Source organism: Musa acuminata, chromosome BXJ1-5, assembly GCF_036884655.1.
Source record: "Musa acuminata AAA Group cultivar baxijiao chromosome BXJ1-5, Cavendish_Baxijiao_AAA, whole genome shotgun sequence".
Lineage (NCBI taxonomy): Eukaryota > Viridiplantae > Streptophyta > Magnoliopsida > Zingiberales > Musaceae > Musa > Musa acuminata.
Window position 1 is genome coordinate 3902610 of NC_088331.1, and position 13101 is coordinate 3915710.

At 37.5% G+C, this 13101-nt stretch overlaps 2 protein-coding genes across 4 annotated transcripts; one reads left to right on the forward strand and one right to left on the reverse strand.

Moving 5' to 3' along the window:
- Window positions 1-1714: 1714 nt before the first annotated feature.
- LOC135673088 (pentatricopeptide repeat-containing protein At3g54980, mitochondrial-like) lies at window positions 1715-5542 on the forward strand. 2 transcript variants are annotated; one of them, XM_065181823.1, is made up of 3 exons: window positions 1715-4485; window positions 5025-5203; window positions 5317-5542. In XM_065181823.1, the coding sequence occupies exon 1, from the start codon at window positions 1820-1822 to the stop codon at window positions 4343-4345; it is 2526 nt and encodes an 841-aa protein (XP_065037895.1). In that variant the 5' UTR covers window positions 1715-1819; the 3' UTR covers window positions 4346-4485; window positions 5025-5203; window positions 5317-5542. The 2 variants fall into 2 exon arrangements, with proteins under 2 accessions (XP_065037895.1, XP_065037894.1); XM_065181822.1 differs by having other exon boundaries at window positions 5025-5542.
- Window positions 5543-6533: 991 nt separating this feature from the next.
- On the reverse strand, window positions 6534-10749 carry LOC135673089 (nucleobase-ascorbate transporter 6-like). Of its 2 annotated transcripts, none has more exons than XM_065181824.1 (15): window positions 10370-10749; window positions 10117-10283; window positions 9723-9820; window positions 9434-9610; window positions 9259-9359; window positions 9095-9170; window positions 8891-8950; window positions 8592-8776; window positions 8417-8513; window positions 8185-8271; window positions 8047-8105; window positions 7857-7948; window positions 7310-7387; window positions 7055-7215; window positions 6534-6974 (listed from the first exon to the last, which is right to left on the reverse strand). In XM_065181824.1, the coding sequence occupies exons 2-15, from the start codon at window positions 10235-10237 to the stop codon at window positions 6756-6758; spliced, it is 1611 nt and encodes a 536-aa protein (XP_065037896.1). In that variant the 5' UTR covers window positions 10238-10283; window positions 10370-10749; the 3' UTR covers window positions 6534-6755. The 2 variants fall into 2 exon arrangements, with proteins under 2 accessions (XP_065037896.1, XP_065037897.1); XM_065181825.1 differs by having other exon boundaries at window positions 10117-10296.
- Window positions 10750-13101: the final 2352 nt, after the last annotated feature.

Consider the following 13101-nt stretch of genomic DNA (forward strand, 5'->3'; position numbering starts at 1 on the left):
TTAAATTAAAAATTAGTGTGTATTTAGTTTACAAAATTCAAAATTATGTGATGGTTTATATCTCTTATTTTTATAAAATTTTATGTTAATTCAAGATTATTTGATCAGCTAAAATAATGAAGCAAATTTTTTTCATAGAATTATGTGATGGTGTGTGATTGATAATAGCTAGTTCATTGATTATAAAATTAATTGTTGAAAGATTAATAGTGTACTTTAGATAAATTTTCAGGTTGAGTGATATTAACTAGCGATTTTATCAAATTTTTTCTATGAATTATTATTTTAAATTATTATAAATTAATAATTCAAGAGATATGATTCTCAATTGAGGCATCTCATAATCTTATGCTCCCAATTTGATGGATTTTTTATTTTCTAATACATTTGCTCATTAAGGAACGTGGTCTTTGATTGTTATTTTCATTTTGAGTTAAGTCAGGTAAGTATAAGTTTATTTCACTATAAAACAGTGATCCAATAAATTATTATCTTTATAATATATTTTGAAAAGCAGAATGATATGATTGTCAATGTAAATGTATATATATTGTAAGTATAAAACTATGTGAATTACGATAAAAATATATTGTATACGTGCATATATGATGAAGTGGATGTGAGAGAATATATATGTTTTCTATGATATGCGGTATGCAAGTATATGGATATGTTATGACATACAATGCACATATATGCTATGATGTGAGGTATGAAAGTGTAGTGTATATATGTATTATAACGTGTAGTATAAGAGTACATGCATATATTATGACATACAGTGTGAAAGTGCATATATATATATATTATGATGTATATTGTGAAAATATACGTATATATTATGATGCGGTGTGAGAGTGTAGTGTGAGTGTATGTATATATTACGATGATGTACGATATGAGAGTGTAAGTATATATTATGATATGGAATATAGAAGTTTATGGATTTACTATATTTTCTACATGTGCATATAAGTATTTTAAATTATTTCAATGTAGAATTTTACCTCTTTATCTATCTTGCTTATACTATGTTATAGGATTATGCTTGTTAAAGAAGTCATAGAATAATATATTTATTATTAATTATCTTATGTTAATGATTTTAAAATATGATATACATGACATAATAAATACTCATTTAAATAAATATATAAATATTTATGCTTATCGAGTCTAGTCGTTACTCACATCCTATTTTACAAACAAGGATACTAGTACCCCACTCAAGTAATTGGGTAGAAAAATAAGCACGTGCAAGTTTATGCCAACGTAGATATAGACAATGACCTATGAATATTTTATATATATATAATTTAAATATATTATGTTTATATATAAATTTTTTAATTAGATGTTATAATTATATATAGGTATTAAAATCATTCACTACAAGAAAATTTTAAAATATGATATTCTATTTTATGAGTGAAATTTGGAGTAAACTCATGCGAGTTTATAACTTGATGATTTTTTGTACATTCCCTAGTGGGATTTTACACCCCAAAGTAATTGGTGTTCTCCTTTGTGTTCTCCTTTCTACATGCTCTCTAAAGGTGGCACCCAAAGTTCAGTTCGGTGCTAAATTTGTGAGTCAACGCGTGTCAACCCATTCGAAATTGCGGCATGGTTTGGGTCGGAAACGCTTTGCTTAACGGGTCCAGATTTATTCTGCTTCCTGACTCCGGAAACTGCTAAGATATGAGTTCCTTCAGTTGCGGCTCAACCACTTCAAACCCTGGGGAGAAGGGGCGGCCGCGGCGATGGTTCCCTAGCGGAGACACAGCCGCACTTCTCCTCCGCCTCGTCTCCAAGCAGCATGAGAACCTTGCTGCACTCTTCCAAATCCCTCGCCTCGCTGCTGCCCCGCTCCATCCATATCCCCAAACACTTTTGCTCTTCGCCGGCCTCCGCTCTCCCTCCGCCCGACGATCCCAATACCGCCGATGAACCGCCGGTTCCGAGCCCAGCCGGTACGACCGACACCGATGGCTCCGCTCATCCGCTGCAACGACTCGTTGATGCATTCTCCATCACGTCTTCGAAGCGAGTCATCGATTTCCTTCTGCGCAAGCAGCGACAGCCAAAAGAAGCCCTCGAATTCTTCAATCGATTTCAGGTGCAGGCCGCTGTTGGGAGCGGCTTCCCTGATGTCGATCCCTTCTGCATCATGCTTCACATCCTTGTGCGCGCCGGGCAGCTGTTGAACACCCGGGAGTTGATGGAAAGGTCGATTCGTAGAGGTTTCATTCCACGTTCCAGCGTCGTTGTGGATCGTCTTGTGGAGACGGCGAAAAGGTGCGATTCCGATCCTAGTACCTTTGATCATGTCTTGGGGTGCTATGCGCGTACCGGTCGGATAGAAGAAGCACTGGAAGCGTTCCAGAGGATGGTGGAGAACGGCATCGTTCCTGGTATCGAATCTAGGAACCATTTATTGATTGCCATGCTTAGGTCGGGTTCCTTTGGCAAAGCTCGAGAGTTTTTTGAGGTGATGCGGGCTAAAGGAATGACTTTTGATTGTTATACACTTGATATTATGATGCATGTGTGCATAAAAGGAGGGGATCCAAAGGCTGCCGAGGTCTATTTTAGAGAATTAGTTGACGGTGGACGGTTGAAGCCTGATGCACTTGTTTATAGGACATTAATTCAGTCATTGTGTGGGCAGTCTGACGCCAAGAGAGCTTGTGAGTTCCTGAGTGAGATGAAAGGTGTTGGTATGGTTCCTTCTGCATTCGTCTATAATTTGGTTATTGGAGCTTGTGTTAAACAGGGAAACTTGGCAGAGGCATCTAAGTTGAAAGATGAGATGCTTGGTAGTGGACTGTCCATGAATTTGGTTGTTGCGACCAGTTTGTTGAAAGGTTATTGTGTTGTAGGAGACCTAGATAGTGCTTTGGATTTGCTTGCCAGTGTCCTCGAGCAAGGAATAGAACCGAACAATGTCACTTATTGTGTTCTGATCCAGGGTTGCTATAGAAATGGAAATGCGGAGAAGGCATATGAACTTTACTGTCAAATGAAGGAGAGGGGCATGATACCAAATGTATTTACAGTGAACTCTGTTATAAAGTGTCTGTTGAAAGCTAATAAGTGGAAAGAGGCATTTGATTTGTTTGATGAGGCAGTTGGATCTGGTGTACCGAATGTCTTCACTTATAATATTCTTATGCAATGGCTTGGTCGTGTTGGTAGAATGAAGGAAGCTTGCAGGCTATGGGCCAAAATGGAGGAAATGGGAGTGGAACCCAATGTTGTTTCTTATAACCAGTTGCTGTTTGGTCATTGTGTTAGGGGAGATTTGGAATTGGCGGCTAATTTGTATACTCAAATGTCACAAACAGGTATAAAACCGAATGTGGTCACCTATACAATTTTGATAGAGGGTTACATGTATAAAAATGATTTTAACCAAGCTTATGATGTGCTTAATACAATGCAAAATATGGGTATTGCATGTAACGACTATACATACAACATTGTTATTAATGGCCTATGCAAAGCTGGTCGTATGACTGAAGCGAAGGACATGTTGCACAATTTTATGGAGCAAGGTTTTATTCCCAATGGCATGACCTATAACAGTATGGTTGATGGCTTCATAAAGAAGGGCATGATGAATCTTGCTGTTTCAGCATATCATGAAATGCTTAGTTATGGCATTTCTCCTAGTGTTATTACTTACACCAGTTTCATTGTTGGATATTGCAAAAGTAATTGTACTGATCTTGCTCTCAAGTTTCTGAATGAGATAAGAAGGAAGGGCCTTCAACTCGATATTCCTATGTATTCTGCGCTTATTTCTGGTTTGTGCAAAGAAGGAAAAATGGAAGCTGCGCTGGATCTTTTTAACGATATATATAAAGTTGGGTTAAAACCTCATTGTATCATATTCAACAACCTTATTACTGGCTATAAATTTCTGAACAGTATGGAAGGTGCTTTTGAGTTGCATAAAAGAATGGTTACTGAAGGAATTCCTTGTGATAAAGTGATCTACACTAATCTAATTGATGGATCACTGAAAGTTGGCAAAACAGCCTTTGCTTTAGAACTCTATTCTGAGATGATAGAGCAATGCCATATTCCAGATGAAATCACCTTCACTGCATTGATACATGGTCTCTGCCTCAATGGTGACATAGAAGGTGCACACAAAGTTTTGGATGAAATGGATAAGAGTGACGTGCGTCCTTGTGTTAAGATATATAACAAATTGATTAGTGGATATTTCAGAAAGGGCAATTTGGAAGAGGCCTTTCAGTTGCATGATGAAATGCTTGATAGAGGCCTAGTACCTGATGATACAACATATGACATTCTTGTCAGTCAGAAGCTTTAAAGAAACATGTCTACTGCACTGACTTGGAATCTAGGAACCCGGGATTTTTTCTTTGCACCGACAATCATTCATCTTCGCATGAAGGTTCCGAGTGTTCTCTTGATAGGGCCAATGCCAACTATGCCATGCCTATAAAAAGAGTAAGCATCATAACCAAAGAACTTGGTCAGTGAAGGTTTTATTATTATTATTATTCTAACTTTCCCAATTGAACGGCTGAATAGATTCAAGTGATTTACATGCTTCATTTTCCACTGCTTTATCTATTTGATTTACATTTTAATGTCACAAATTATGCATGCGCTGCCCAGAAAGCTATACAAAGTTTTAGTTCAATGCTGATGATTTCATGGGTTGAATTTTGCAAGAAACTTATATTGGATCCAATGCAAAAGATAAGCACAGGTTTCTAAATATGCGTTTACAAAACTTGCATAGTAGCAAAGATTTGAGTATCATCTTAATCAAAGTCTTTGAAAGTATTTTTTTAGATCTAGACATTTTGCCTGATATTTACTGGATTTGAATAACTTCTGTCGGTCAGTGAACTAGTGAATTTTTAAAGGTTGGTTTTGTATGACAGTACTGGTGAAATTATAATAATTAATAGTTAAATCCTTGAGTTGATGTATCAGTCTCCCACTTCCAGAAGTTTATCTTTTCACTATTCAATCTACAGGTGATATCAGGCGGCAAAAGATTCAGATGGCTGCCTATGGCTTCTGGTGGATGCAGGACACTGCAAATTCAAAGAGTACAATAATCAAATTCTGCTGACCCTCCTTGCACGAAAAACATATACGGAGGCTACTCAAAACACCAGTAGGAATAAAGAATGCAGCAACTGAAATCAGGATGGTATAGCAGTTCTACTATAACCTTTTGATTCCAATTTATTTGCAATGCCTCTCACTTAGCCAGTTGAGGCATTAGATGATGAGCTCAGGATGGTCTCTGTTGTTTGTGTGCAGGAATTTTGAAGACTGTATACTTGATGATGTAGTGTATATTTAATGTGTATATTATGGACATAACTATGGTGGGAAAAGATAATGTGCAACTCCAAAGGAACACTGATTGGTTTGCATTCTACGTCATGTTCTTCTTTAATAACTTATGCAATTTATTTTTGTTTGTGTTAAATTAAGCCAAAAACTCAAATTGTTACACGAAGGAGAAATTAGTTTCTTCTCTTGACTGTTTAGTTTCCTGGCCAAAAGTTTCATATGACAGGTGTATGGCAGTAGATAGATAGTACTCGGGCTGTGTCAGAGCAATCAACATGAGGAATGTTTGAATCAATTACTCATTCAGCTTCAATGCAAATGCGAAAGATATTATTCCCGAAAATTGGATCATAAAGAACACATGATAGAGTTTCCCAATCATCAGATTACAGTCTCCAATTTCCATTGGTAAGGGTGAACAAATCACAAGTTACATTAACCAGTGATCCAGTGCAGGAGAGACAATATAAGTAAGCCATTCTTTACATAGCCATCGGCATGCATGTCTACAAGTCAGAAGCTTCTAAGTGCAGCATTGTTCAGTGATGACAACACCAAACCACGCAATTTGAAAGGATACTGTCTCCACATTCTGAAGCATATCAAGCGATGCACACTAATCAAAGGAATTTTTGCAGAAATTCAATGTTTATTGTTGGTCAGAGAAAACTAAAACAATGAGGTTAGTAGATATGATATGCATTACATGAAGTCTTTGAGGGTTTTTTGGTGTACCATTTTTAACAGCTTCCAGCAGACCATTCCTTGAAAAGATTCACATGCACACATGACAGTATCCTTACAGACACCAGACAGTTGACACATGAAGCAGAGGAAAGAATTCTTAATATAAGTATCATAAATCTGTACATGACAAATTGGGAAGCAGTATCTCTTTTTCCTTGAGAACTGAATGTGCTTTAGTAAATATCTCTTTTCCTGAAAATTTTGATCTCTTTGAACAATGCCACAATGCTAACAAATGAGGAAAAACAATGCCATAATGCCCCCTTAATAACATAATAGGTATGCAACATATGTTGCTTTGCATGGTTTATTCATTAATGCTGTAATGTTCATGATGTTCAAACTGAAAAATGTATGAAGTATATAAAGGAAAAAGTAGCTTCTACTGATATGACAAAGGGCAAAAAGTAAATGGAAGCAAGAACCAGAAGAAAGAGAGAAAAGGGAAAGCATTTCTGAGATTATGCACATCACCACCACATACACAAATCAAACATATACTAAAAGAAAGTCGTAAAAGATAAATCCATTTGGATTTAAACCTCTGGATTTTTCTTTAGGCCAAAAAGCAAAGTAATAAACACTGTGACCTAGCTTAAAGGACTCTCCGAATTGACAAGATGAGATATGCTATGAAGAATGCCTAGCCTCGAAGCTCATACGGATGGAAAAAATCTGTTGAGGTCGAATGGCAACGAGTAGAATTCCCCACTTCTTGAATCTCCCTCGAAGTTTTGGAACCTCTTCCACCAGTGATAGCCTCTGTCCCTTTTGGTGGCATCATCATGTCTATTCAGGGTATTGTCCAGGAAAAACGCCACCAAGCCCGCAACAAATGGCTTTGAAGAGAATGTTACGTTGATGATATCATTAAACTGGAAAGAAAAATGGAAAATGAGCACGATACACAGCTAGAATTAAGGAAAGAGAATAGTTGAAGTTGTTTTTGGAGTACCCATCTTGCTTTGGTGTGAACTGGACCATAGCCAGCAACAGAAGTGTACTCATTGAAGTACTGGGGAATCGACAGACCCATAAAAACAGAGAACCCTAAGATGAACTTAGTTCGGAAGCTGTTAAGATTGCAGAACTGAAGGAAACTAAGACCTGCAGCACCTGTTTCAGCACAAATATGAAAATAGATGATCCTGATAAATCTTCGAAAATAATTTGCATATGAGGAACTCAAGTTGTTGGCTGTCTCCCGTACCAACGTATGCAAAGAATAGACAATACAGAGCTGCGAAAATTGGTGCAGGAATTGACGCAAAAATTGCTCCAAATTTTCCTGGATTGGCAAAACAAAAGATCAATCCGATTAGGTCGGTTGGTGTGGTTATGTAACTCCTACAATCTATTTGTTTGGAATCTCCTTATGACATTTTGGAGGTGTAAATGATCCTAATGCAGTGGCTATATTATCAGAAGATGGTGTATCATGGCACAAATTGAATGCTTTAAAATGAAGAAATAGACACGATGTTGCCATACATCTATCAAATGATAAAAGAAATACTTGATGGCAACATAAGAACTCATTACTAAAGAGAAGCTATGTATTGACTCCAAAAATTAAATTTTGCGCTCGTACATAATTGTGACTGTGACATATATCAGAGAGACTCTTTTATCCAGATATACGTTAACCCTTATGGTAAAGAAGATCCAAAAATCATGGCACTAGGAATATGTCATAGAAGGTTGGCCCATAAGCCAACAAGAAGGAAGATGGACACATCAGAACATGGGCAGCTTACCAAGAATGGAAAAGAAAATCATGAATAGTGCAGATATTTGCACAACCCTTCGACTGCCGACACGTGTCAGAGCTAGCAAACCAGCATTTTCACTGCAGAAGAATGAAGAAACACGATTTTCATATAAGGATTTCACGTGTCACAATAAACCAAGTGTCGATTGAATGTGAAGCATTGGCATTGCACCTACACTGATACTGAGGATCCATTAGCAGTTCCAAATAGTCCATCCAACAATATACCAATTCCCTAGAAACAAAACTTGATCAACACACAATTGCTCGAGATAACTGCATGGATTCAGCCATATAGATGTTAAATCTCATACCTGCCAACCAATACCACGACTGAGAACTGATGGAGGCAACGGTGTTGCACTGGCATATCGTGTAATCGCAATGAAAGTACCAGTAGACTGCATTAATTTTTGTTAGAAATGGCCTAGTTAGCCAACCATCAAGAACGATAATATATTAGTTTGAGAAAGATGATGTGTTTATCAGAACACAAAGACCAAAAAATAACATTTTAGTTCAAGAAAAAGAAAGATGTGGTTTGACCTCAACAAGAGAAACAAATGAAGCAGCCATCATCGCAAAAGCTTCACCAGCATCAAATGTCGGTGCACCCCATTGAAAAGGATATGGGACTCTTATCCTATTCATTGGTCACAACAAAGAAATCAAAAGTCACAATTATGGTTAGCTCGAACATCATGAGATGAATTAAGTTTACCAAGGGGCACCACTGACGAGTCCTGAACGATCTGTACGGCAATGTAGTTGTGTCTTTAGTGGTGAATGTCTATATGCCCCTCCCACCGTAAGCAAGTATGCGTAGAGCCATACAATTGTGACCGAAAATATGACAGCAAATCGATCAGAGACAGGCTTCTCGGAATGAATAGCATGTGGAATGTACTGTTGGAAACGGATAACGCCACTATTTATGATTCTTATGATAACAAGTTTAAATGAGAATGTGCAACACAAATGCAATACGCCCGAAAAGGTCAAAAGACACTTTACTAATACCTGTGAGAAAATGACTAAAAGAATAATCTGTGGAAAGCCAATTTCAATGCATTTGGCGACCTGCAAGCCCAATTTTATGAAGTGAGGACAAGTACTAAAATGAGCTTGAGATCAAAAAGTAACCATAAGAACAATAGCATGACAAGCTCAATCTGACAGCAACATTCGAATAAGTTTCTCCGATTGAAAACGCTAAATTGTTACCCCGGGAAAACCAAGCTCATAAAGCCCAAATCCAGCAAGCACAACCAGGGGAACTGCTGCCAGTGGAGTTAAGAATCTGGATAGCAATATCAAAGAAGGCAAGAGAACATTAACAACACCAAATTACAGACGAAGATGACCGCAAAAGAAAAGCTATCACTTGCCTGGCAACGTTTCGCCAGAGACCACTGAAACCAACGATGATCTGAAGGGTTGAAGCGACGATCAGGGCACCCTGTGTTCCACGCATTACACGCAAAAATTTCTGCACGATAACGAGATAGGATGAGAGAATTTGAAGGACTAGTGCAATGGAACACGAGCTGGTGTTCTGGCAACCTCATGAGGATCCACGATATCACTGTAACGACCGGCCAAGACGATAGAGACCATCGGTGCAACAAAGGTGTATGAACCTCCGATCACAGCCGGCAAGCGTGTGCCGAACAAGGTCTGGAAGAGAGTGTTGATGCCAGCAACAAAAAGTAATGTCTGGACTACTCTGGCTTTCTCATCCTGATGTGATTATTGCAATTTTAGAAACGATGCTGCAATTTAATAGTTCACAAACCGAGTACAAATAAATACAGAACACCAAAATTTCCTCTGTGAACTGATCGATTCTTACATTTCCTCCACCCATTTGAGGAACAAGTGCAGTGGGGATGATCACAGTAGTGCCTAGCATAACTAGGAAATGTTGGAAACCAAGTAGTATGGCCTCAGCTGCATTACAAAGATCAACAAGAAGAGTCAAGATCCTACCTCCTATCCAATTATCATCAAATCATACCAACAATTGAAAAGAAATCAATATATTGACAACAAAACATTCTTGCTAGATTCATGCACAGCATATAAGATAATCAAATAGGAAAATATGTGTCCATGCAAGAAGAAATAAGTGGATTTACTGGCCACAAAACAATCGCAGTTGCCTGCAAACCAAAACACACCAAATAGCTCCGATTGATGATGAAATTTCCACTGCATCAAACATAAGAAGATGTGGAAGAACTCACGCCAGGGAGGAGGGCTGGTGATGCAGTAGGAAACATTGGGCAACTGATCCTTCACTGGGTGGGGCTGCAGCTCGTCCTGTTTGGGCGCAGGCGCAGCTCCTCCACCACCACGTCCGGCCATCACCTCTCTTCTCCTCCTCCTCCTCCTCCTCCTCGGAAACCAACTCCTGCAAGAAAATCCTAACCGACGCAGTGAAGAAGCTCACTCCACTGACCACAAAACTCTGCCAACTTCAAGAAAGAGAACACTTACTACTAAAACTTGAAAGCAAGAAGCCACCCAAAGAGCCGAAGATCTCTGACGTCTCAAGCATCAAAATCCAAACTCAATCCAAGAAGGATCAGGAAACAAGGAAAACAGTGTCCAAAACCCACACTACAGTGTCACTCCAAAGTTCTCCCAAGCGTACAAATTTTCCACACACCAAAGAAAAGCAGTGACTGGATGTCTCCCCGTTGTCCAATAAAGCTGCCACAAACGCACACACTTCCACATGCACCAATGCTGCCAATATATACAATCTTTCTCTTAAACTCTCTCTCCTGTGATCGGTGGACTCTTCTGTAAACCTCTTTCTCTCTTTCCATGTCCTATTTTCTTTTCATCTTATTCATCAGTATAAGATGAGTCAGAGAGTGTGCCAGCGTAAAGGATAATAAAGGTGCAGGGTGAAGAAATAGGACATGTTAGATGTGAGAGAGAGTGACGGTAACAGAGAAGAGTCTTCCACTGCATCCCTCCTTTTCCTCTCCTCAGCAATTAGACTGCTGGTGGACTCACTGTCACACCCCAATAGCAGGTGTAAAAAAATACTAACTAAATAAATGCAACTAATAACAAATAACATATTTTTTTTATTTTTTATTGTGAAGAATGAAGTGTAAGGGGTTGAATTCAACAAAAAAATAAATGACATATTAATGAGAAAATTATATTCTGTGCATGTTAGAAAGAAAATTGAAGCTCTGTTTACAACGTGAGTTTTTGCAGTAGAAAGAAAAACATTTTTTTAAAAACAAAATACAAATTATATCTTAATAAATTCATTTAAATCTTATGATGGAGGTAATGGGTTCTGACGCACCGGATAACACAGGAAAAAGGTCGGGGAAACGACACGATCCGTGATCTGATGGCGGTCACCGGATGGAAGACACTTTAATGGCGAAAGTTAGAGAGAGAGAGAGAGAGAGAGAGAGAGAGAGAGAAAGGAAGAGGGAGAAGAGATCACTGGGAGGCTCACACAATGGGTGCCTCCGTAAGTCTCTTTCTCTGTCTTCGTCGACAGTGACCTCAACAACAGTTTTCTTTTTTTTCTTGTGTTATCCGATCTTTTCCTTCCTAGCTTTCGATCCACCCCACCACCGTAAGCTCCGACGTGGATGCGCGTTGGAAAGGTGACGTGCATGTCCCATGCACGTTGCCTTTCCCTTTGGGTTGCTTAACCTAATTTAAATGTGACGTGGATGCATGCTTTGGCTTTTGGATTGCTCGACCTACCAACATCACCTTTCTTTTCCTTCATCTCGTGCTATTTTGTGATAATTTTATCTTAAACCTTAATGACAATTAGGGGGTTAACATCTGCAATAAATAAAACAAACGCTTCCATCTTTTTTTTGTTAACAGTGCATGATAGATGTGATTTTTGTTATGACTCGCTTATATCATATTATCTTCATTATTATCAGGATCCGAGTCTGATGGGCTAATTAGCCTATCAATTTCGTTTGGTCTAAATTACTGATCAAAATACTTAAGTTAAAGTTGATAATAGTATACTTATCATACTCTTATAAATCAATATTAATATCAATATTAATAGTGGAACTATTAATATTGTTAACTCCAAATTATCTTTTAGATGTTCTTGAACATTATTTTGCTCAAAAATAATTTTAACTGTATGTCACAATGGAACTTTAAATTTTATATTACAGTTGCTATAAGTTTTAATGATATGTAACTTACAACGGTGGTAATCTGATAATGATGTATCAGACCTACTTATCAAAGATCAAAAAATTGAAATCTGATCTAATAATGGTAAAGGCTTTTGGTTGTCGATAGCAAATTAATAAGATCTAATTTTATCTTTACTACTTAGTAAAAAAAAAAAGAAAAAAGAAGGGAAAATCAATGGCATGATGTGCAAGATGCTAATAATGATTTCCACATGAATGGAAAAGAGATGATAATTTCATCTTTTATCATATAATAAAATATTCTTTGCCATTGACTCTAAAATAGTAATGGAAGGAAAATTTGGAAACCTCAAAGCAATTTAAAATAGAAAATCTCCTCTTTCTTTCTCAAGAATCACATCAATGTTTATTCTTCTTTTGACCACTATAAATAATGTTGTCTTCACTATAATTGATAGTATGAGCCAGCAATGATTACCCAAGCACTTAGCACTCACTGAAACATAGCTAAAGAAACAGCGAGAGGATTGAAGCTTTCACCATCAAAATCTTGGAATCCACATCACGGCCGAGCAATCGACACCTCGATGCATTCTTTGCAAGCCAATGCGGCCTTTGCACTCAAATCTTTTTGGACTTTGATCTCCCAAAAGCCTTTTCCTCCTTTGTTGCTTTTATCTGTTCAATGTTGGTCGGTTAGGCAGATGCATCTTTCCCTTGCACTATTTGACCTTGTGAATGACATGTTTAATGGCTGAATGATTAGAGGATTTTTTTTTCATTAAATAAAAAGTAAATTACTATATAATCTATTTAATATATATACGGCTAACATATTAATTATAGTAAAATAAATCTCACAATCTCAGTCATAATTTCTGTCATTATCTCTATCATTAATATTCCTCCTCAAATTAATGCTAGATTATTAAAAAATATCAATTTATTAATAAGAAAGTGATGTAGAGAGAGTCTTAGTAAACACATCGATGATGATATGCGAAAGAGAGATGACATGAGCATCATATACTTCAGGAATAGAGTAGTGATAATTCACTT